This window comes from Ammodytes marinus, assembly GCF_949987685.1.
Source record: "Ammodytes marinus genome assembly, chromosome: 20".
Taxonomy (NCBI): domain Eukaryota; kingdom Metazoa; phylum Chordata; class Actinopteri; order Uranoscopiformes; family Ammodytidae; genus Ammodytes; species Ammodytes marinus.
This window is the reverse complement of record NC_137224.1, coordinates 7,813,085-7,836,865: the sequence shown is the minus strand read 5'-3', so window position 1 is coordinate 7,836,865 and position 23,781 is coordinate 7,813,085. Positions and strand designations below refer to the sequence as shown.

The 23,781-nt window shown below is 38.4% G+C and overlaps 2 protein-coding genes across 3 annotated transcripts; both read left to right on the top strand.

Annotated features, from left to right (window-relative positions):
- The first annotated feature begins 529 nt into the window (after positions 1–529).
- On the top strand, positions 530–5,815 carry ghitm (growth hormone inducible transmembrane protein). Of its 2 annotated transcripts, none has more exons than XM_080048813.1 (9): positions 530–577; positions 949–1,097; positions 1,996–2,098; positions 2,475–2,586; positions 2,696–2,837; positions 3,537–3,645; positions 3,878–4,066; positions 4,907–5,078; positions 5,188–5,815. In XM_080048813.1, exons 2-9 carry the CDS (start codon positions 966–968, stop codon positions 5,270–5,272), a joined length of 1,044 nt encoding a protein of 347 aa, XP_079904939.1. In that variant the 5' UTR covers positions 530–577; positions 949–965; the 3' UTR covers positions 5,273–5,815. The 2 variants fall into 2 exon arrangements, with proteins under 2 accessions (XP_079904939.1, XP_079904940.1); XM_080048814.1 differs by having other exon boundaries at positions 556–577; positions 961–1,097.
- A 2,601-nt stretch (positions 5,816–8,416) lies between these two features.
- LOC307267131 (cadherin-related family member 1a) lies at positions 8,417–21,333 on the top strand (the record flags this gene model as incomplete). Its single annotated transcript, XM_080049366.1, has 17 exons — positions 8,417–8,477; positions 8,955–9,050; positions 9,407–9,552; positions 9,768–9,818; positions 10,140–10,229; positions 10,392–10,478; positions 11,689–11,805; positions 13,666–13,809; positions 13,935–14,013; positions 14,104–14,204; positions 14,288–14,491; positions 14,735–14,887; positions 15,562–15,726; positions 16,349–16,416; positions 17,998–18,226; positions 18,792–19,046; positions 20,797–21,333. The coding sequence occupies 17 exons, from the start codon at positions 8,417–8,419 to the stop codon at positions 21,331–21,333; spliced, it is 2,583 nt and encodes an 860-aa protein (XP_079905492.1).
- Positions 21,334–23,781: the final 2,448 nt, after the last annotated feature.

The window sequence follows — 23,781 nt, the reverse complement described above, 5'->3', positions numbered from 1 at the left end:
CCTATTGGAACACTGGAATGTATTACTTTGGAGTTGATTATTTTGTTAGGGCTATAGCTTTATAGCCTATATAATCAGTTCATAAACTATGTCTATCTATAGTGTTTTTAAAATAGATTTTTATTTAGTGGCTATGTAAAATAGCCTAGTTAAAATATATGTAAACACAACCACCATTACCCAGTAGCCAACTGCATCAGTAATGATGAGTGTATGATGAAATTAGACTCTCAAAGGGGCCTGTGTGTGGCCTATAGCCTACTTTTAGTTTTAATAGACTTTCAAGTTGGCTTACAGATAAAACCTCTCTACTTTTATCCAACTGAATGCAGGATGTTCTTTATGATTAGGATTTGCTAGATTTTGGTATTGAGCTTTTCTCTAACCTTTGAAATTAATACTTTTTCAACCACTGATTACAGCGAATAAAGAAATGCGGACCGATTTAGAACTACAACTCCCATCAAACCTGTCGCTTAATGATGACGCACGAACATAGCATTTTCACGAAGGTTGCAAAACAGTTGCGTCAGAATACTGCGCACTTGAAACTAGAAAGGTGAACATCGCTCTCTCGGTATGTAACGTTGGTTTCCTTCTAAGTTTCTTTCAGTTAGATATAAAACACCAGGACATTGATAACAATTGTAATAGGTGATTTATTTGGCCAGACTTAACTGTGTAAAATCGCGAAATTGCTTTTAAACACTAGGACGCTGTAGTGTGCTAACTAATGTTAGCCAGCCTGGTTAACTAGCCTGAGATGTTATGGTATTATGGTTTATTTTCATCACTTGCAGGTCAGAGTTATTACGTTTTTTGACGTTGTTGTCTTCTAGCTTTCTCTTTTATTCTTATTGCAACATATGTCGACAAACGTGTTTAGACTGTATGTCGAGGTGTGTCAGTGACTGTACCTGACGCTGTGTTTTGTCTCTCACACTGTAGTATATTACACAGTAACCATGTTGGTGGCGAGGCTCACATGCCTGAGGAGTCTTCCTCTCGCCGGGCTCCGTCCCGTGCTGTCACAGGGCTCCCCAGCCCTGAGATTCCCCACCATGAAGGCCTGTCCCCCGCTGATCAGGCCCCAGCAGGTACTGTGTTAACTTCATTATCATTTCTCTACGATTGTCTGATTTCTGCACTCACTTCTCAATATGATCACACACACACACTTTCAACTGCTTTTGTTTCTTACTCTTTAGTTTATACTAAGATCAGAGTAGATTGGAAGCAACATTCATTTGGGTCGTGTCACAGGGTTCCATATAGTTAAATAGTCTTAAAAGGCATTGAATTTAAATCTTAAAATAAGGCCATAATTGGTATACAATGTAGAAATCTTTCAATAGTTTTAAAATGCTAACAATGGTAGATTTGTAATCTCTTTTTTCTGATGTTACTTTTTAGATGCTCCAAAAAAAATTGTTGCATTGACTTTTGATGCTGTACAAACACAATGCTTGATCATCCAATACGTTCACATATTGCAGCCTCTGAGTGATTTAAGTGGCACATTATTATCATCTTGTTAGATTGTTAGATGTGTATTGTAACTGTCCGGGAGTAAAGAGTAAAAAAGCAAATCCACAAAAACGACACTTTTGTTTCATCACCTAGTTCCCACTTTTTCACTGGACCAAAAACTCATGTTTTATGTTACAAAAAACATTTCTGCAATATTTTCCCAAACCCAAAGTAAATACGTCTTAAATTCAATCTTGGTAATTGCAAAATAACTCTTTCTTTCTTTTTTGATTCCAAGTAGCATTTTTCTTTTTTTTAAATATTATTTGAGCTCTAGGAACTATAGTAACAGACTATCTTGAAATACTCATTTGCTGTAAAACAACCCCCCAAATCCTTGCATGTAATATATCAAGCCTCAAATCTATAAAGATTTATATAATAAATGTACGTGCTATTTACTTTTGATTAACTGTATATTTTGTTGATGATTCATGGATAAATAAATAGTTTTCTTGACTGCAGGGTTTCTCTGGGAAGGCCAGATTTGGTTTCCGGCGTGGAAGGACTACCCAAGAACAGCTCAAAGAAGCAGCTTTTAAGCCAGCAACCGATACCGCCATCAAAAGTAATCCCTACTACATTTCCTAGTTAATTATACTGCTAACATAGACTGTACTGGAACATAGCTAACTAATACAAACTGAAAGCGCACTCTTCAAAATGACCTCATATTGCCATATTTTCCTTGTAACCACAAATGACACCTTTCACCTGCAACAATCAGTGTTCATCTTTAACCCTTTTTGAGTATGTTTTTTTTAAATATATATATATATATATATATGTATATACAATGTATATATATATATATATATATATATATATATATATACACAATGTATATATATATATATATATATATATATATATATATATATATATATATATATATATACAATGTATATATTGTGTGTGTAAAATAAACCTTGTTGTGGCCACAGTTGACAGCTTGGGAAGAATGGTTCTGGCTGGAGGTGCAGTAGTTGGCCTTGGAGCTCTGTGCTACTATGGACTCGGCATGTCCAATGAAATCGGTGCCATTGAGAAAGCAGTGTGAGTAAGAGCTTTTTGCACTGGCAGGTTTAAGATCAGGTAACAAGTGTGTGTTTCCTTCTAAAACATTCTGCACATGTATTCACCTGGCTCTTCCCTCTATGTGCAGGATCTGGCCTCAGTATGTGAAGGACAGGATCCACTCCACCTACATGTACTTTGCGGGCAGTATTGGACTGACGGCTCTGTCAGCAGTAGCAGTGAGCAGAACTCCTGCACTTATGGGTCTAATGATGAGAGGATCCTGGCTGGTAAGAACCAACATACACTCAGTGCGTTTCCATAGGACAACTGGATTGGATTATCACATATACCGAACTTGCCACTCGAACGGACAGCGTCACTTGTCTGAGTATACATGGCCTTTCAAATATTCGATAAATGTCCGATGCACGGCTGTCTCCACTATGCTAGGTGGTGCTGTAGCCCTTTCAACAAGTGGTTATAGAGCCACCTCCGGTTGCCGTCCGGCAACAACCCTACTATTTTTTACATCCTCTCCTTTCACTTCCTTGTGAAATCCTCCGCAGGGATTCTCGAGCAAGCGCAGAACGAGAACTTCGATATGCGATATCCGATCCCTGTATACACGCAGAGAGAATGCCAACAATGAACAAGTTATCTAGGTGTTCTTATCCGACTTCGCTTGTCTGTTAATGTGCCGATTTGTGTGCGAAGTAGATCGGATAAAGGTGTTTACATGCATTGTACAAGTCCTGTTGAAGTCTTATTCGTTTATTTACCCGATTATGAGTCTGCATGTAAACGCACTGACTGATGTGTTTTATGCCCCCTCTGCATTGCAACATTTATACCCAAATTAAGTTCAAAGCTCATTCACTAGTAGTTGTAATATCAGTACATTTCAATAGTGACCTAGAGGTATTTGACATTTTTTAGGGTATTTTACAGGCATTTAATACAAACATCTGATGTTTGTTCCATTTCAGGCTATGGGAGCAACATTTGCAGCTATGATTGGTGCTGGCATGCTGGTCAGGTCCATTTCATACGATCAGAGCCCAGTGCCCAAACACCTCGCTTGGATGTTCCACGCAGGTTTGTAAAACAATGTCCTGTTGAAAATTATTACTCTGTTAGACTGTCCGTCTCTGGCAGTTATTGCTGTAATCATGTAGTTGCTTTAGTTGAACACCAGAGGGCAGACATGTAAAGCTGCTGTTGTATTTGATACCTCTACAGTACATCTAGACCTGAGACACAGATCTGTTTTGTAGTTGTTTTTAAATGTGTTGTTCAGCTGTATTTTTCCGCTTTGTTTTTTGATAAGGTGTGATGGGTGCTGTGATCGCTCCACTCACTCTCCTGGGAGGGCCTCTGATGATGAGGGCGGCCTGGTACACAGCAGGCATTGTTGGAGGTCTGTCCACTGTGGCCATGTGTGCCCCAAGTGAGAAGTTCCTCAATATGGGCGGGCCATTGGCTGTCGGCTTTGGAGTGGTCTTCGCTTCCTCTATTGGTTTGTATAAATACAGTTACATTTCATAAACCCTGTCCCAGTTGTGCTACACACAGTTTTGAATACTGCAAGTTTGGGGGATTTCAGACCAAAATTGCTACTGTGTTCAAATGAATACAAGGGCACAGATGTGAAGCAGTACTCAGAAACAGAGGTTATACAACTAAATATTAGTTCAGTGATTCATAAGAAAGCTAAATCTTCATGCATTTTTCAGTTGATACAGTAATTGTTTGAGTTGTAAAGAAAAATGCAGACACTGCTATTTTTTTGAACAGTCTAATATTCCTTTTTCTTCACTTTCTGTAAAGATGAAGAAACATTTGACGAATGTTTCTTCATATTTGGATTTGGAATAGAATGTGCAATGTCCCCAATGCATTTGCGTGTTTGGAAATAAAAGCTATGATAAGGATTTAGATCTTTACTCAATTTTTTAAACACACTGCTATTATTTTGAACACAACTGTATACCAATACTAGAAACTTCTATTTAGATCGTAGAGGCTTGACTTCAACTATTGAATGTCACATTGAGAATATGAATGAGGTGAGACAGTTTCTTACCCATGAGTGAGTTTGATAGTAAGTGCAGCGCGACACAAAGTATTTCTTCACACAATTTAATTGACTTCACACTGAACTTGGCCATGTACTCCTTGACATTTTAGTTAGAAAAACAGAGTACCTCTCCTTTTGTAAATCAGTAAGAAATCTAATTTGAGGGCAGCTGTGAACAGAAATCTGGCAATCATGAACCAGTACCATTTCTATATGCAATCACAATGAATCCACAGCTTGTACAGTCAGTCTCACAGCAAATGTTCCTGTCTCCCTCAGGATCAATGTTCCTGCCACCCACCTCAGCGTTCGGGGCAGGCCTGTACTCCATAGCCATCTATGGAGGCCTGGTCCTCTTCAGCATGTTCCTCCTCTACGATACACAGAAGGTCGTCAAGAGAGCAGAGACACACCCATACTATGGCGTACAGAAATATGACCCCATTAACGCGTAAGTCACTCCAGGAAATATAAGGAAGAGTACACTTTAAATGAAGGATATAGTTATTTATTTAATTGTACCAAGGCATTGATCTCATATTTATTTTTTTCGTCTACAGGTGTATGGGGATTTACATGGACACACTGAACATCTTCATGAGGCTGGTGATGATTCTGTCTGGCGGTGGTGGCAGAAGGAAGTAAACGGCAACGTTCTGACTCCAGCTTCATTTGAACATTTCTCAGAGCTGATCAAAGTCATGTTTTACTACTAGCACCATATGCCAGGAGTGATCTCTTAGTGACACATTGTATATAACTGGTTAATAAACATGAATGCTTTGTGAGTGTGAAAAGAAGAGGCTTGCACAGACCAACTGGAAGCTCCTACCTTGATAGTGGAAGTATCTGGTTGATCATGTGAGGTGTAAACGGATGAGTAAATATGTCTTTATGCATTATTTCACCTGCCTCCAAAGTCCTTTGTGTTCTTATATGTTTTGTATTTATTTACACTTGGTGGTGTTTCTGTTAAGGAATGAATGAAGAATATCTGGTGTGTGCAACATATTGCCTAGTCCAGACTCACAGTTGAACACATGACTATTCTGTACGCACTTGCTGCTGTGTACATTGATAATTGCACCTCTGTGATAAAGGGATAAAAAGGGCACCAAATCTTATGTTTATAAGAAAATATACAATAAGTTCAACAATGGAAATATTCAGTAAACAAGTTTAAAAATGTTTGTGGTTTTCTGTCAATTTTCTTTCTTCTGTAAATCAGTTATTGTTAAAAGAAAAAGGCCCTGTTATTAAATAATACAATAAGCAATGACTGCATTTGCTGGTTTGATTTCAGGGTCCTGATATTGTGCATGCAGCCTCACTGTCACACTTCAATAGAACAAAGCCATTGTTAAGGTTGTCAGTAACCCCCGTGCATTTGCTACTCTGACTAATCAAAATAATGTGGAAAACAGCTATTGACAATAAAATACAAAGCATAACGAAATACATTTTATATGATTTGTTTTCTTCAATAACAAATATTTACATTAAATTCACAACTAATAAGATTATATTTTAAATACTCTACATAGTAAGTAGTTTATTATACTATAGTTTATTTGTAAGTTATGAGCAATGTAGCCTATTGCCGAGACCTTGCAGGAACATTACAAAGAGCTTAATTGATCTGCAAAACCACCAACACTAAAAAAAAAAAACTAGAGCAGAAGAGAAGATCCATGTTGATGTATGGTTTTTTCCACACCGCTGAAAACTAAACCTTAATTTTTTAACCATTTGTCTTTCACGCTCTGAGCAGCTCTGACCCATAACTCTGAGCAGACTGTGAGGGTCCACTGGGGGTCCACCTTGTATCAGCCTATAAACACTCACAGTGTGTAGCAGCAGATGACAAAGGCTTAGCGTAGTAATCCTCTTGTCCACCATCTGGCTGCTCCTCTAAAATTAAACCTTCAAACCAGGCCACTCGCAGCAGATGCTAACATCTGTAAATATGCAGGTGCTTTGTTAAAGCACGTCCACGTGGAGCACACAGCTGCCATGAAGTGTTTCAATCTCCCAGATCAGTTTCACATTCAGGACACATGATTCATATAGGCTAGAGACTGTGTATCGAGCTCTTCAGATGGGAGGGATAATAGTGGATTTGATTGGTGAAAGCTTCAGCATGCAGAGAGCTGCCATAACTGGGGATAAAATTTGCTCTGTGTCAGTCATTTTCAGATTGATGACCAATATTTGGTTTGTGTCCAAGGTTTTAACGGCTTGATGTAGGTTTAACAGTTATTTTCAATATTTTAAAAGGCTACAGGATGTCTACTTAAAATTTAAAATGTTACATTTTTGCATAGTTGTTTCGTTTAACTGTTCTCTGTTCTCTGCTGTAATATTTTGATAATTTTTTGTACCTGCCAAAGTACACTATAAACACAGAGCTGCCCTTGGATTCAGTGTTTATTTTAGTCAAGGGGGCAGATCTGTCATCGGCTGTCAACCAATAACACGTGGGCCTATGAGTGTGTCATCGAACGTCAGATGCTATTCTAATAACTGTGAAAATAGGAAGTGCACAAGTCTGCACCTCTAAGCTGTTAAGTCATTACAGTTAACACCTTCTGTACATCTGAAATTGAGAGCTGCTGCAAGTGACTCATACCAGGTGGATTTGTTACAATTTTTAGACAATGCCTAGTGGAAAAAACATCTTCTCTAACGTGGCACGTTTACTTTCAAGCCGAGATAAAAAAATACAAAGTAAACGTGCAGCTCAATTTTTTTTATTTATTTTTTATCAAAAAATGCAAAATGACAGTAGGAATCGTTTGTTAAAGCCCAGTTTTGTTTCTTTAGTCATAGTGATTGACAGGTCACTAGGTTTCCCGGGAAAAGTGGCCTATAAAGGCTAAAGAAAGCCTCTCGGCTATAAGCTCATCACAGATCTACAAGTGCAGCTGAGGCTTGTGAGCTCAGTGAGCTGCCAAGGAGAGTGGCCGCGGGAAGCCTAGGCCAGTGTGACTAACAAGTTTGTTGACAGCCTTTTATAACACCATTAAAGACAGCTATGTGTGCCATGTGTTCATAGAAGTAAACAAAGATAAACAAGTGTGCATTGCGTAAAGGATGATGTTTTTGAGGTTCCCAGTATGTAAGCTCAAGTAACTTTAATATAAAACTCAGAGCATCATTGGTTTCAAACACTTCATTGTAAAGCAGAAGTCTCATGGAGTATATTATGTTTTCAATATTCAAAGATTTAGAAGACTTAATTTGTCACATGCTGTATGGTTGGTGAAATGTTGGTGTGGCAGGCTCTGTATCACTGTGCTCAAAATAGAAAATATACAATAGAATAAAATAAAATACAATAACAGTTTCAACAGAATATATACACACAAGAAAGGTAGAGTGTTAAAGTCACTGCAAGTATATGCACAAGTTGTTGACATGAGAAATATTAGAAAATAGATTAGATTGAAAGTGATGTGTGATGACAGTGTTGAAGTTGTGCCTCAGGTGTAGCCTACGTACACTGCCTCATGTGTGCAGAGGTGTGACGATCACACTGCACTGTGTGAAACCAGAATTGTCTTCTTCTTCTCTTGTAGTTTTATGAACTGGGAGAAAGCGGAGCGGGAGCAGAAGATGTCTGCGGAGTGAGGGGATGCGTCACTGGATTAGTGCCTGAGAATCTGTCCCAGCCTCTTTCCTCCTGAGCTGCTGAGACGCCTCCAGAAAGGGCACTACACTCGCCCGCTCGCTCTCCCCCTTCCACCAAGCCTTCCACATGAGCCAGCCAAGCCTTACCTCTCCACCAGGATGAAGAAAGAAAAGAAAACACATGCTTTACTGTTTCTCCTCCTGCTTCACTACTCCTTGGGTAAGGCTCTGCTTTTCTTTCTTTTCTTTTTGTGTGTGTTTTTATGTGTGTGGTTAAGACATCTTGCCTTGCTCTTATCTGCTTAATCCTCTAACACACTGAGGGCATGTATGTCCACCTGAGCGTAGTAGACCCAGTCATGCTCCTTGTACTTTGTATTTAAATCTGTGATTGCATGTGTTTGTGTTGTGATAGTGGAAACTTAAAATCCAGGCATGTTTTATAATTCATCTCCTTCATCCTCCTCCTCTTCCTCCCTGCTTTCGGTTCCTGCCCTTTTTAGCAAGTGAGTGCAACAGTTATCTCCTTATTACATGAGCATTTCTATTAGAAATAGAACAGAATACAGATAAATGTACATGATTTATGTGACTCTTGTAGTTTTCTTTTTTTGTTTACAGTAAAGCTTTCTGATAGGTTATGTCATTATTTTATGATTACTTACAGCCTGCTTTGCTCATCCATTTTCCCATAAAGGACAATCAGACTATGCTCCATATTTCTATGATAATGGACCCAACAGTACCAATGGGAATATGGCCTTATTCAGCATCTCTGAGGATACACCAGTTGGTAAGTCTCATGTGCAATCTAATGCTGATCAATCACAGCATGAAATAATGTTTGGCTTAGTTTAAAGGTTGTTTATTTACACGCATAGGTGTAACAATGAAATGATCATACTGGTATTGAGGCTCCAGCTAATCACTGTAATACCTAATGGATTGTGACGTGCATCAAGGGAAAGGAAAACAACATGGGCGGTGGCTCTGCTAACCCGGTTATCAATCATGCTATTCACACCGAATAAGAAAAACACTGAGAGCTTAACCCAAGGCATTTGCACCTCCACTTACTTAAATAAACAAACACATGTTGTGTTTTGGTGCATTTGACATAATTTTTTCTTTGTCATTTCTATCACAAAGGGACACAGATATACATCCTGAATGGTACAGATCCAGAGGGTGATCCAATACGATACGGCCTGACTTTTGAAAAAGGCTCTAAAGAATGTTTTAGGGTGGATCCCAAATCTGGAAATGTGACTCTGATTGAGGGACTGGACAGAGAGGTAAGCCTGATGTTTTTTTTTTTGGGGGGGGGGGGGATTTTTGCTTTTATAAGACAGATTTTGGAGAGACAGAGTTGAAATGAGGCAAAGAGGGGATGACATGCAGAGAACTGACCCGGGCGGGATTTGAACCCGGGTCAGCGCCCCAAAGCTTGTTGTTTTAAGGGAAACCTTGTGGCTCAAAGTGACCTTTACCTTTTACCTTTTCTTTGCAGAAACAGGATGAAATCTCAGTGCTTGTGAGCATAACGGATGGTCGCAATAAAGTATGTTTTTTACAGTTTGAATGCCATATTTTTGTATATACTTTGGTGCCACCAATATACTGCATTTATAACACTATTGTTGTTTTCATAAACTTAAATCCATTGTATTGTTAACAGTCATGAGTGTAACACATAACTACCAAAATATGGAGTGGGAAAAAAAGGACAAAGTTAACATTGTGAAATATGTGATGCTGTGATACAATGTAAACAGCAAGAAAATCACAATGCCAACAGTTGTATAATACATTTGGTTGAAAGAGGTGTAGGTGTAAAGTTTTTCACATTTGGTGTTGAGATTTTGTCTCTTGTTTTTTTCAGGTGATTGAGACAGTGAGGGTCTTTGTCACTGATGCTAATGATGAACCACCTGAATTTCAAAACCTGCCTTTCATCATTGATATCCCGGAGGTACGGGGTTTCAAATAAATACAACCAATACACAATGATAAATACAATCATTTCTTCTTTCTGTGCCACAAACACCCTCCAAATCTGCAGATTGGAAAAATAATAATAATTTGAAATATATGGGTTTTATGGTTTGTAAAAATTATCTTGTCTCTTCACCAGGATACTGCTCCAGGAAGCAGCATCTACAGGGTCCAAGCCGCAGATAAAGACTTGGGCTCAGGAGGCAGTGTTTCATATAATCTACAGGTAAGCCTATAAAGATGTGTGGTTATGCAGATGATGAACAGTTGTGACCCTGGCATCTCCAAAGTTTAGTACTGAATGGAAACTCTTCTTTTGTTTTTTTCATTCAACTGAATTTATAAACAAGGCTGTTCTGTTCTGTTTTGTTTGACTTGGTCTACCACTAGATTCCAAAATCGCAGTTGAGGTTTGCCTTATATTCTATGCACTAATTATTGCAGTTTATTTTTGATAAAAAAGGGTGTCTATAATTTCCAGAACCAAAATTATTTCCTTAAAAGCGTTCATGCTTCTGTTATGTCTTTCTCGGACTATCTTTACTCTGGCATTAGGCGGAAAAATCTGTTCTCACAAACAGCTGCCCAGCTTTTACGGTAAAGCAAGTTAGGTCACCTAAAGTATCTTACGAGGAAATAGCTATAGTTAGAGCTATTTTAGCCTGCTTGCCCATTGCCTCCCGTTGCATTTAGAGTCAATTATAAGACTTCACTAATCACATGTAGAGCTGTTAATAGCTTGGCTTGGCTTGGTGAAAATACCCTGAAGTCTACCAATGACTATCTTCTCACTTCCCTAAAGCAGGAAGTTTTTTTTTTATCTATCTTTTTACTGTTTTCACAGTTTTTCTATTGTTTGATTCCATTTCCACTTCGTAATGCATTTAAAAACACATTTAAAAACACACATCTCATTTTCATTATAACGCCTGCACCATTACTATGTTAATCGGCTTGGTGTGGCCCGAACACTCGAGGGTACGACCAGAGGTTGAGCTGACATCATGCAAGCTATGCGGCCATATGCAGGGTGGTGAGGAGGGCATTCGAGTGATGGAACAGTGTGCAGTGGTAAAGATTAAACCCATACCCGAGAGCAGTCTGGAAATGGTGTTACTTTAGTGGATTAAATTTCAATTACATTTGAGCAAGGCACTGAAGGCTTAATAGAGGCTTAGGTTTGCTACGGGCCAACAGCTGACAGCACAGTAGTTGTCACTGTTCATGTGTCAACTGTGGCAAAAAAACTATCCTGATGGAAATGTGTAGGAAACTGTCAAGGTTGAGGTGAGGGAGGTCGAGAGTAAATACTGATTGGATGCATCGGCGAAATTGGCTGGATGACTCTCGGTTTACTAAATTTGAGTTGAAATAAAAACACGTGCCACTTCTGTAACCATAGACTCTGCTAACGTTGTGGCTTTATACATCACCAGACATCACCGCACGCCAAGTTCACCATCGATGGGAACAGCGGTATCCTTAGAGTCAAACCTGGTGAGACGTTGGACTACGAGACCACGCCCACACACTTTGTGACAGTGGTTGCCAAGGTGAGAGGTCATTGCCTTCCAAGTTTCCTCCAATGCACATTATTAACACCGTCAGCTATAGGCCTGCAGTTTTCTCCTTCTTGACCATGTCTTGGAAGTTTCACATTCATCCACGTTGAGGTCTTGCAGTTTTCAACATTAAAGACAAGTGTTTTTGCCTTTTATTGCAGTTCACTATATTATTTATGTGCAGGTAGCGATACGACCTATAGTTAATCAAATCAAAGCTGAGAAAAATTAGGAGATTACTACAGTTCATTTATAACTCCAACAACCTCTCTCCAGGAGCATTGCTTTCGACATGTTTTATTCTGGAGGTCTTCCAAACAAAATACGTGTACCATGTTGAAATTTTAGCAAATTTACGTATTCTGGAAAGCAAGGCAACACAGTAGCTCGTCCGCTATTGGTTCTGGAAAAGTTTAGTCATAACTAAGCTTTCTTAATTAGTCAGCACTTTGCTGAATTTTCCACAGTCTGCGTGTGATGAAAATGGAAATGTGTTAAAGTGTTGACAGTGCTGCTCAGTGTGAGTGTCTACAGAATAATATGGTGTATAAAAGTCACTGACGGTTGAGTTGAGAATATACATTGCAGCAGTTTGTTCACACAGAACAAAAAAATGTCTGCATCCTTCGCACTCACTGAAACATAATAACATTAACATAGCAATGCATATGAAATTACAGATTCCAATGCTAATAACATTAACATAGCAATGCATATGAAATTACAGATTCCAATGCTAAGTGTAGATTAAAGGGTAACATCCCAGAATTAAACCGAGATCTACCCAATTAAGCTGGTAGAATCCTATTAAACTAAGTACACTCAACAAAAATATAAACGCAACACTTTTGTTTTTGCTCCCATTTTTCATGAGATGGACGTAAAGATCTAAAATTAATTCCAGATACACAATTGTACCAGTTCTCTCAAACATTGTTCACAAATCTGTCTAAATGTGTGATAGTGAGCACTTCTGCTTTGCTGAGATAATCCATCCCACCTCACAGGTGTGCCACATCAAGATGCTGATCTGACATCATGATTAGTGCACAGGTGTGCCTTAGACTGTCCACAATAAAAGGCCACCCTGAAATGTGCAGTTTTGTCTCACAGGAAAATGCCACAGATGCCACAAGCATTGAGGGAGTGTGCAATTGGCATGCTGACAGCAGGAATGTCAACCAGATCTGTTGCTCGTGCATTGAATGTTCATTTCTCCACCATAAGCCGTCTCCAGCAACTTCGCACAGCCATTGAAGAGGAGTGGACCAACATTCCACAGGCCACAATTGACAATCTGATAAACTCTATGCGAAGAAGATGTGTTGCACTGCATGAGGCAAATGGTGGTCACACCAGATACTGACTGGTTCTGATTCCCCAGACCCCCAATAAAGCAAAAAAATGCACATTTCAGAGTGGCCTTTTATTGTGGACAGTCTAAGGCACACCTGTGCACTAATCATGATGTCAGATCAGCATCTTGATGTGGCACACCTGTGAGGTGGGATGGATTATCTCAGCAAAGCAGAAGTGCTCACTATCACACATTTAGACAGATTTGTGAACAATGTTTGAGAGAAATGGTACAATTGTGTATCTGGAATGAATTTTAGATCTTTAAGTCCATCTCATGAAAAATGGGAGCTAAAACAAAAGTGTTGCGTTTATATTTTTGTTGAGTGTATGTAGTGCTTAACAGAAAACAAACTAAAATGTCCTTTACCAAGACTTTTTTTCACACTTTTCCATGCATAAAAGTGTCATCCAAAACACGGACGACAAATTATTTCTTATGAACATTATAAAATGTGCTAACTGTGCCTTCTTCCTCATGATTCTTTTCCTCAGGATGGAGGTGGAAAATACAAGGAGAAGCACCAGGTGTTGACCTCCACAGGCACCATAACAATCAATTTAATTGATGCCCAAGACATGCCTCCATCCTTCATAGGAACCCCTTACTTTGGCTACGTCTACGAAGTCTCGGTTCCTGTAAGTCGTCCTCTTATTCTTAACACACTTGTTAAGATAATCAGACTGCTATTTTGTTGTTGAATATGTAAAATATGAATTATGCATTATTTAGTAAATAAATTGTGTTTTTTTTCTTCTTCCAGGGTTCTGAAATATTCACTGTGTACGCTAAAGATGGAGATCAAGGCAATCCCAACCCAATGCATTATGCCATTATGAATGGTAGGAATAATATATTAAAGATAAATTCGAAGTGAACTATTGTCAGCCTCTTCATCAGACACATTTACAAAATATTTGCTCACCTTCCAGGAAGTGACGGTGTGTTTGACATAAATCGCACCAGCGGGTGCATCACCCTGACAACGTATCCATCCATGCTGAAAAATGAATTATTCGAAATCATAATCAAGGTAAACTTTTAGGTTATTTCCAACGGATTTAGCCCACTGTTACAACTGCATATGTTGATCAATGTGATTTTTTAAATACCCAGGCTTCTGAGGTGGGACCAGACGATCAGCTGCTGGACTACGACATTACCACGGTGACGGTCCGGGTGGTGGATCTCAACAACCACCCTCCCACCTTCTACGGAGAGAACGGACCACAGAGCAAGTTTGAGGTCAGCATGTACGAGCATCCTCCTGCGGGGGAGATCCTCCGAGGCTTCAAGATCACCGTTAACGATTCTGACCAGGTAAATGGATAAACCGATTTCACACTTGTCTCAGTGACCTCTAAGTCACCTTTGCTTCTCTACTCATTGTTAATTGGTCTACGTGAGCTTCAACCAACATTCAGCAAGACATTCACTTCAGCTGTACAGAAACGTGCTCTTCATTAATTATGAAAAAAGCTGGTGTTCTACGATTATTTCCAGTTATTCTGTGCAGCTATGTTGTCATTTAGTTCACTAATGAACCTTTTTCTTTCTTTTCAGGGTGCAAATGCTAAATTTAAACTGAGACTTGTGGGGCCGAGTCGAGTGCTGCGAGTGGTCCCCCAGACGGTCCTCAATGAAGCGCAGGTGACCATTATTGTGGAAGACACATCTGGCATCGACTATGAAAAAGGAGCAACGCTTTCTTTTAAGGTTAGAACATGCAGTATATATCACTAATTCATGAGTTGAGCTGCATGGACACTAAAGTAAATTGTTGGCATTCTTTCTTGATAAATTGCAAACAATTAATTGATTTATCAAAATTGTAGTTTTGTTTTTATCCTCTGGGGATATCCGTCCACGACGTTGGTCTAGATTGAAATATCTCAGCAAATATTGTATGGGTGATTGTAAAAATTGTGCACAGACATTCATGGTCCCACTGATTAAGCCCTGTAGATTGTGATTCAGACACTCATTTCCTGTTAACTGTCGGATGGATAACATACAGTATTTGCAGATATTCTTGGTTTTTATGGGAGTTTGGGGATGCCTTAAATTTTCCATCTAGCACTATTGTCACGTCCCAATTAAAATTTGTCCAATACTTTGGCCTATCATCAAATACCTTTGAAACTAAGGACATTCCTATTAGCTTCAGAAGTGATTTGAGGTATTGCTGTTTGTGCTTGTCAACATGCTAACACACAAAACTGCAATCCAGAATTTAATAATAAATAAATGAGTGAATACATTTGAGAATCATTAGTTTGACTTGACCAAGACTGCAACATCTCAAAAAAGAGGTTTGACTATAAAAGCATCTCTGACTAGTATGTTTCACTACTTATTTGATCACACTTTCCCCATGTCCCTCCCGGCAGCTGTTGGCGGTGGAGATAGACACTCCCGAGAGGTTTAGTGCCACGGCTGACATCGTGATCAACCTGCTGGACACAAACGACAACATTCCCAAATTCCCGGTGGAATATTACGTCGCCCGGGTCCCTGAGAACTCTCCTGGAGGTTCCAGCGTTGTGTCCGTAACAGTGAGTCCATCAAGATTAAGCCTCTGCCTTAACCCCAACCCCAACGTGATTATATAATCCATCAATCCTTTCGATAAATGCATATTACTCAGTGCGGTTCATTAGATGAAAGCAGGTTGAGCGGCCTCTGGCTTTTTATTTTTGTTGGTCCTGGTTTAGAGATTCATGCGTCTCCATGTGACAACTCTGGCATCTGATTTGTTTTACACCTCCGGCAGGGTTTTTATTTATATAAGTATTTGCACGTGTTTTCTATCCTTCATCATTATACCTCATGTGTCCTGCAACCGGGCAACATGTCTAAGCTAAGCAGTGTGGTGTAAAAAGCTTAATTTTGCCTTGTGGTTAATCATGCTGACCTGTACCACCATCCCCACTCTTCGCAGGGAGAGACTTAAAGCCCACCCCACCCTCTGACCATCAGCTTAAGACCCTAGCTCGTTATCCTAAATCAGCACCACTAGAAAACATTGAAATGCCCTCACCTTCAGTCACCTTGGTAGACTGATTTACTCCTCGTTGTAACCATATTGAATTACATGTTAAGTGTTCATTTTCTACATTTAATTGTATGTATATATACATATTGGGTTTCTCATTTCTGGCCTGTGTTTTCCTCCAGGCAAATGATCCAGATTCAGGGCCTTGGGGTGAAGTCAAATACACGATTTATGGATCAGGATCAGATTTGTAAGTAAAAACCTTTCATTCCTGCCAGTTTGGGTTTGGTTTGATCAGAAACTTAACTCTTGCAACACACATTTCATAGGCAAAAAAAAAGTAAAAAAACATTTTTAATATTAATATATGATTCCAAACTGCTCAGAGTGTTTGGTAAAGTCAGCCAGCAGGACTCCAGTCTTGATTCATCGTTTGTCTCTTTGATGGAAGCAGGACGCATGTTTGATAGCCCCCTCTGCTACATAAACAGCTCGCTCTAAAATGGCTGCAAGATGTTGGCTAATCTCGTAATTGGATTGGAGAGTTAAAAATAGATAACCTGGCCCATCTCACATAGGGAGAGCCAATTAACATGCGATGTGACAGCTGGAGCCACAGAAACGGCAGCTTCGGAAATCAAGGCAGCATGCCGCAAAGGAGAAGTGAGAATTTATGCTGAGTTAATTGTGCGAAAGTTATCAGTTTCAAGGCAACGTGTGAAATTTCACACTGGAAAACCAGACAGAAAAGTCGGCTGAATATAATGTGATGAGCTTGACGTTGAAGTAGAAAGCTTAAAGAAAGCACACACTTTAGCTAATGCTATAGAATCTTTTAAATTCATTTTTGTGCTTGTGTGTTAAATACTGTGTGATTAAAACATCTTTGAAGTCAGATGACACAGTCTGGGTGAAATCTTGGTGCAGTCTATCACATAGCAGGGGGCGTATCGTTAGCACTGCTGTTTGCCACAGTGTCTGTTTCCTACAACCACTGGAGAAACAGAATATCTCTGAAGATATTTGAAATAATAAAATGCTTGCAAGTGTTGTGGATCCAGAACTGTATAAAAATACACAGCGATAGACTGTCATCAACGGTATAGAAAGATTTGGTGAAAAATGATAGGAAATCAGCATAACAACAAAATTAAAAATGATTTCCAATTTAATACAAATATTTTAACAAGCCTGGATAAAAGTTTCAGTTAGTGTCAAAAATGGCAAAACATAGTCATTTTGCGACACTGACTATAGGAAAGGGACCCCGGGATCAGCAGTGCTTTATTCATGGCCACATGTTGGTTTTACTATCAAGATCCACATCAAAGATTAACTAGTTATTCCTTGGTCTATCCTAACCTTTATATACAGTAGCTATCAGATGGGGGAAAACAACAGTATGACAAAAAAAAATAGTATGACGAAAGGTTAATAAGAATTAACAGGTAAATATTAGATAAACAAATATTAAGGACACAAAACATTACATGATTGGTAGATAGAACTTAGAGAAAAACTTAATTGATATTGATAAGTAAGACTTTATTGTTTGTTATAGAGTAAATGTATTACATTAAAGGAGGTAGTAAACATAAAAAACTAATTGAAATAATTCAAATTAAACAAATCAAATGATGAAAAGACAGACGTTAAAGTCATTAAATTCAAAAGCAATTGTACTTGTTCCCTGCGATAAATGCTTTTTATAGTGAACTATCACGTACAGTATGTAGACATTCACAGGATGTACGAGTCACTTGGTGGAGTGTGGATGTAGCTGTGGTGGTAATGACTCATGCACTGTGTCTGTTCTGATGTGAACCTGCAGGTTTTCCATCCACGCGTCGTCAGGTCTCATCAGCACGCAGCCCTGGACCAGCCTCGACGCAGAGGTCCGGTCTAAGTACAACTTCTACGTCAAGGCTGAAGATTCAGAGGGGGAGTACAGCTTGGCCGAAGTCTTTGTCTCAGTCCTCGACATGAACGACCACTCTCCAGAATTTAATGAAGAACTCCTTGAAAAGACCATGATTATTGGATCACCTGTCAGAGTAGAGGTATATGTCTAATAAATGGATAAAAAACCCTAGCTGGTTGATAACATGCTGACAAACAGCATTTGGGGATAATGGTATGGAAGTCCAGTCCATAAAAAAAAGTATTAAAAGGATTTTAGTTGCTTCATAATCAACTGATAACTTAAGGTTAAAAGATCAAATTTTTAATTGTCATGTTTGAAAACCAATCATTAAATAAGACTAGTGATATTTTATATATTTTCTAATTTACATCAAATCTCATGAAAACTCAAAAATGACTTGATTCTATTAACAAGGGTTGCCTAATTTGGTTTATTTCTTTGAACCATAGAGCCCCATTCTCGTAGACAACACAGCTGTATTGCAGCATCTACTTGTGTTTAAGTAAACTTTGCATAAGAAAATACAAGCCTTTTTTCCCCCTTTTTCTCCCAAAAATGTAATTATGTTTTTGGGATGTTCATTTATTTTGCAAAGCATACATTAGGCTTTTCAAATATTACTCAAAGATGGTCTAGAATCAAGGTTATTGAAATGATTGAAACATGTAACCATTTTATGGTTATTCTGCTACTTTTCACAGGCAGTGGACGAAGATGCAGAGTCTCCGAACAACGTCATAGAGTACTCCATCATGGAGGCCGATCCTGACAACGCATTTGATATCAACGTCAACACCGGGGAGATCCAGCTGAAGCCTTTTATCAAGTCCATGGAGATAGTGCAGAACATCACAATGCAGAAGGACTGCAAGTGGTCTCTGGTGGTCCAGGCCCGAGACAGAGGCTCTCCATCCTTCAGCACAACAGCCATGGTCAATATCGACATCACTGAGGCGGTAAGACCTGCAGCATGCTCGCTGCGCTTTTTATTCCAAGGCTAGGCAGCACTACCTGTAGATTTGAGCAGTTTTACATATGGCGATAGGCAATGTCGTTATGCTATGCAGCTGCTAGTTCAGCAGCCTTGTTTCTGCCAGTCACATTTCATTTACCTCATCCTTAATTAAAGGATAATGCTAGTTATGTTTATGATTGGTTATTATCAGCACGTATCAAGAAGAGACCAAAACAACAATGCATTTATCCCATGAATCCCTTATATATGTGTTTTATTAGCCTACACTCTCATCCCAAACGATTAAAGTTGCATACAAATTATTAATCACTTTCTCTGTTTATCTGCGTTATAGCATTTTTAATCCATCAAGTCTGCTGTTGTACATATTCACAAATGTACTTCAGTCTAAGTGATTAACCTGGCCGAAAATGATAATAGGAATTGTTTACAACTTGGCACCTTGGTTGATCTTATTTATGATGTGAATCTAGAAAAAAACCTTTTTAAATTATTAATTAACCACTCAAAAAGCCAATGGTTCCACTTACAGAGCCATATTAGAAAATGCATTTAGTGTCAAAGCACAGATGTTCCCCAAAGATCACTTGATAGCAGTATTTAAATACATTTTGGCTGTGGTCACTTCCGCAAATATGACGATAAAAATACCAAATATAAAATAACAGCAACATTATCCTTTAAAGTTTTAAGTCATTAACATGAATTCATATTTTTCTGTTATCGTTGTTTGTTTCACCATGCATTCATTCATTCACTCGACATGATGAGATGACTCAGTGTTTTTTTGGTTTTGTTTTTGTGTTGTGTATCGTGCATTCCAGGTCAAAGGTCGAATTGTTACATACTTCAGGGGCCTCAAGAAACGTCCGCTGACTATTTTTGGAATATTTGTCAGCATTGTCACTTCCCTCATTTTACTAACAATCTGCATATCCACAATCCTGTACTGCAACGCAGTGAAAAAGTCCAGAATCAACCCAGAGAGTAACTACATTAAAGTGATCCGAAGAGTCAAATGAGAATATTTGACACCTGTATCAGTATTCTTATGTAACATTTAAGAATACAGTATATACATTTTTTACTGGTTACCTAATGTCTGTAAAAGAGTCCTGGAGCACATTCAAAGGAATAATCCAATGATTTTTTTCTATTTTCTTCTTAATTGGAAAACAAATCCAAATAACATAATTTTCTTAAAATGCGGTTTGTATTTTGACACTATCAAAATCTATCTTTGATGATTAAAAAGATTTTTTTCTAAAGCATGTCTCATGACTATTTGGCAGTGAAAGTGACTAAAATGGGAGCCTTTTATTACACATTTAAACCTGGATTTGCTCACTTAATCTCAATTTCTGTCACAAAAACATGCTCTTTACTCCATGTTGGTCTCATCAACTGTCATCTTTCTTGTTCAACACTCATCAGTCACATGCCAAAGAGAAAATCCTAATGTACTTCACTGTCAGACGCATTCCCGACAACTAGTATTGTGCATAGTTCTTAGCTTTGTATCAGCAGTGCTGTACTGTAGGACAGAGGTCGACGGATGAGTGAGTGTGAGTATGGGAGTGTCAGTTGTTGGTAGACATGTTGTTTGGGCCTCCTCTGTCAGTGCTTTGCGCATCCATCTCTCATGCTTTCATGCTTTTGGACAAAACGCTAACACCTGGATTCGGTCCCTTGGACTTGATTTAAACTATTTTATTTGTGCTCTTTTACAGACTCCTCTCAAGGGGCCTATGGCGGCCTTTTTAATGAAAAGTAGGGACAATCCTATGAAAGCTCTAGGCATGGTAACTGTTATCATTAGCCTATTGGTAGGGGTGACTGTCTTGGTCTCTACGGCTTTGTACATGCGCAACTCAAAGTCAAACAGGATCACACCAGCACGTCGCATTATAAGGAGGCGACCCAGGGACCAGCAGCAGCCCTGGACCTTCAAGATGCCCATTGTCCAATTTAACAACCCTGCAGATAAGTTCATCATCGAGGGCGGCCCCCAGCGGGACACCAACAACCCGCGGGTAAAGCCTCCACCCCCCAGCGCTCCTTGTCTGCCCCCTCCGCCCCCTTCGTACACACGGCCCAGTGAGAGGTCCCGGGCTCTACCAACCATATCTGGTGCACTGGCCTCCAAAGGCTCAAAGAAAGCTAAATCCAGTCAACGCAAAGAGGGGAGTATGAGCTCCGCTTTAGTGTCAGAGCTTAAAATGAAGCTGGAGCAGAAAATCAACGAGAGCAACCAGGGATACTATTAAGTCTGTCACACAAACGTCTAGTTTAACATTCCCCGGTCCATTCATTTACGACTCTGCTGATCATCTACTGTCCGAGAGATCGTAACTCACCATTGCATGAACGTCATGCAATGGTCTGGTAGGGTAGGCCTGCCTTTAGATTATTCGTGGTTAAAGGGTTGTTCACATGTGACAAGAAGGTTTACAGATATTTATGTCTTAAGAGGAGATTTTATAAGTGTCACCACTGCATCCTCACTTGACCTGGTTAAGGTAAAGAGAGGAGAGAGCTCGAGTCTGTTACTGGTGCAGTCAAGATACTGTAAATCACCATACTGCCATCTTGAGGAAGATTATATCCTCTTAGCAGTAAGAAGCACCACTGTAAAATTCACATTGAGAGGCTAACTAAGGACTTACTGTGTATTTCTTAAGTTGCATAACTTCCTGAAAAGCATAATGTTCACGGCCATGTAATGTTTTCAACACAGAACTAGGATTTGACACAATACAATTGTAAAACCATGTGTTCTTGCTCACTGGAGCAGGCAGCTGAATGAAACAACACTACTTCTTAAAAAGTGCTAAAGGAGGCCGCTTGGAAAGCTGAGAAGTTGCTCTTTTGTATGTGATTACAATGTGCCACTGTAGGTTTTCACAGTAACACGAGCTAGCTAACAGCGTTGCTTTCTTTATTTTAGTGTGTGATTCACATGAATAACATGGGTCCATTTTAAATGTACAGCATTGTATTATTTTTTATTATAATAAGCATGCATACATGACAAAATATGAACATTTTCAAGTTGTATCTTGAGGCAGAAAATAACTGAGTTCAAATCATTAAACTCCACTAGTGAGATATTGTAGATAAAAATTAGACATATGCTTAAGGTTTTCAAGCGCAGATCACTATGTACATTATATAAGCTGCTTGGACGTTTCCTTTATAGATGTTGAGTCTGTGTCGAAAATGTGGAGTCCACACAGTGTTACTTTCCACGTTACTCTTCAATGCCTTTTAAATGTAGGCAATTCAAATCCAAATTGTTCATTGCTGTGACACATAACTTGTATCTGACTATATCTTAACTTATAAGTATCTTCAATAAGTTGAGATCAACTATACATCTTAACTATAAATAACATTTGCCTGCTCCTTCATGTAACATATTTGTACTGTCTTTGTACTGTCTTGATTTTGAATAAATATTTGAAAATAATTTGGTATGTGCTCCATTTTCTCCCAAAAATATTAGTTTGATGTAGTTGAGTTGTGTTGGAGTAATGCTTTCCATGGATTTAAACAAGCTGGAAAATGAAAGGAAACATTAATAAATACATATTAAAATATTTTAATTTGAAATGTGCTGTGTGGTGGAAGGTAAGTTAATTTAATAAAATACTTGGGTATGATTTTGAGGTACTTTACTCTACTTTAGGTAGTTCATGTTTTTACTTTTTTTTTTTACTTTTTCACAACTATTTCCAAGGAAAATAGTGTTATATTTACTCTACTACATTTATTTGACAGCTATTTGTACTTTTCTGTTTTATCATTTAATTACAGATAAAAATATATATAGAATAATTTAATACATTCGTTCATGGCCCAAAATGGTAAAAGTAAAGACTAGACAAAAACCTATTTGTGTTGTGATCCATCGGACCCCTGGAGGTAAATCAAAATTACCCTTACTATAAGTAGTTCAAACTAGTTTCACCTCGAGAGTTATAACAGTCAATGCATACAAATTGAGATATAAATGATCTAATAATGGAATAGTTCATAATATATACCTTACAAGGGCAATTTTCTTCTGTAAAGTGAGTGCACGTTTACTTTTGAATCTAAACCAAAATTTTGCTTTTACTTTTTACTTAAATTTTTACTTGTAATGAAATATCTTGAGATTGTAGTATTGTTACTTTTACTTATACCTCAACATTCTGTATACTCTGCTTGTCCAAAGACTCAAAGATTACTTACAATTACCACCTAAAACAGTGCATCTTAATTGTATTTTACGCCCAAATGTATTTTGCATGAAGAAGGACCATGTAATTCATCACAAACTTGGTGAATATCTGGATTTTCCTATTCACAGTGCAGAGAGACAGCCTTTAATCAATGGACACACATGTCAATGGACACACCTGTCATTATAGTTTTCTTTAGTCTAAAGAAGACGTTTATAATTATACTTGTATAACCTTTATCAAAAAGACAACATGAGGGTTAAAATATTACAGTGTAGAAAAAAGTATTATAAATAGTTATTAAAAAAATTGCATTGGCATATTTAACAATAATAAACACTTCTACATGTGTGAATTAAGTAAACAAAATGTATGTTACAATAAATCTTATTTGCATCATATTTAAAAGTACCTGTTTAGGTGTTTAATAATATTATGCATTTTACCTACCATTAGACTAAATAAAACTAATTGAAATGTACACACATC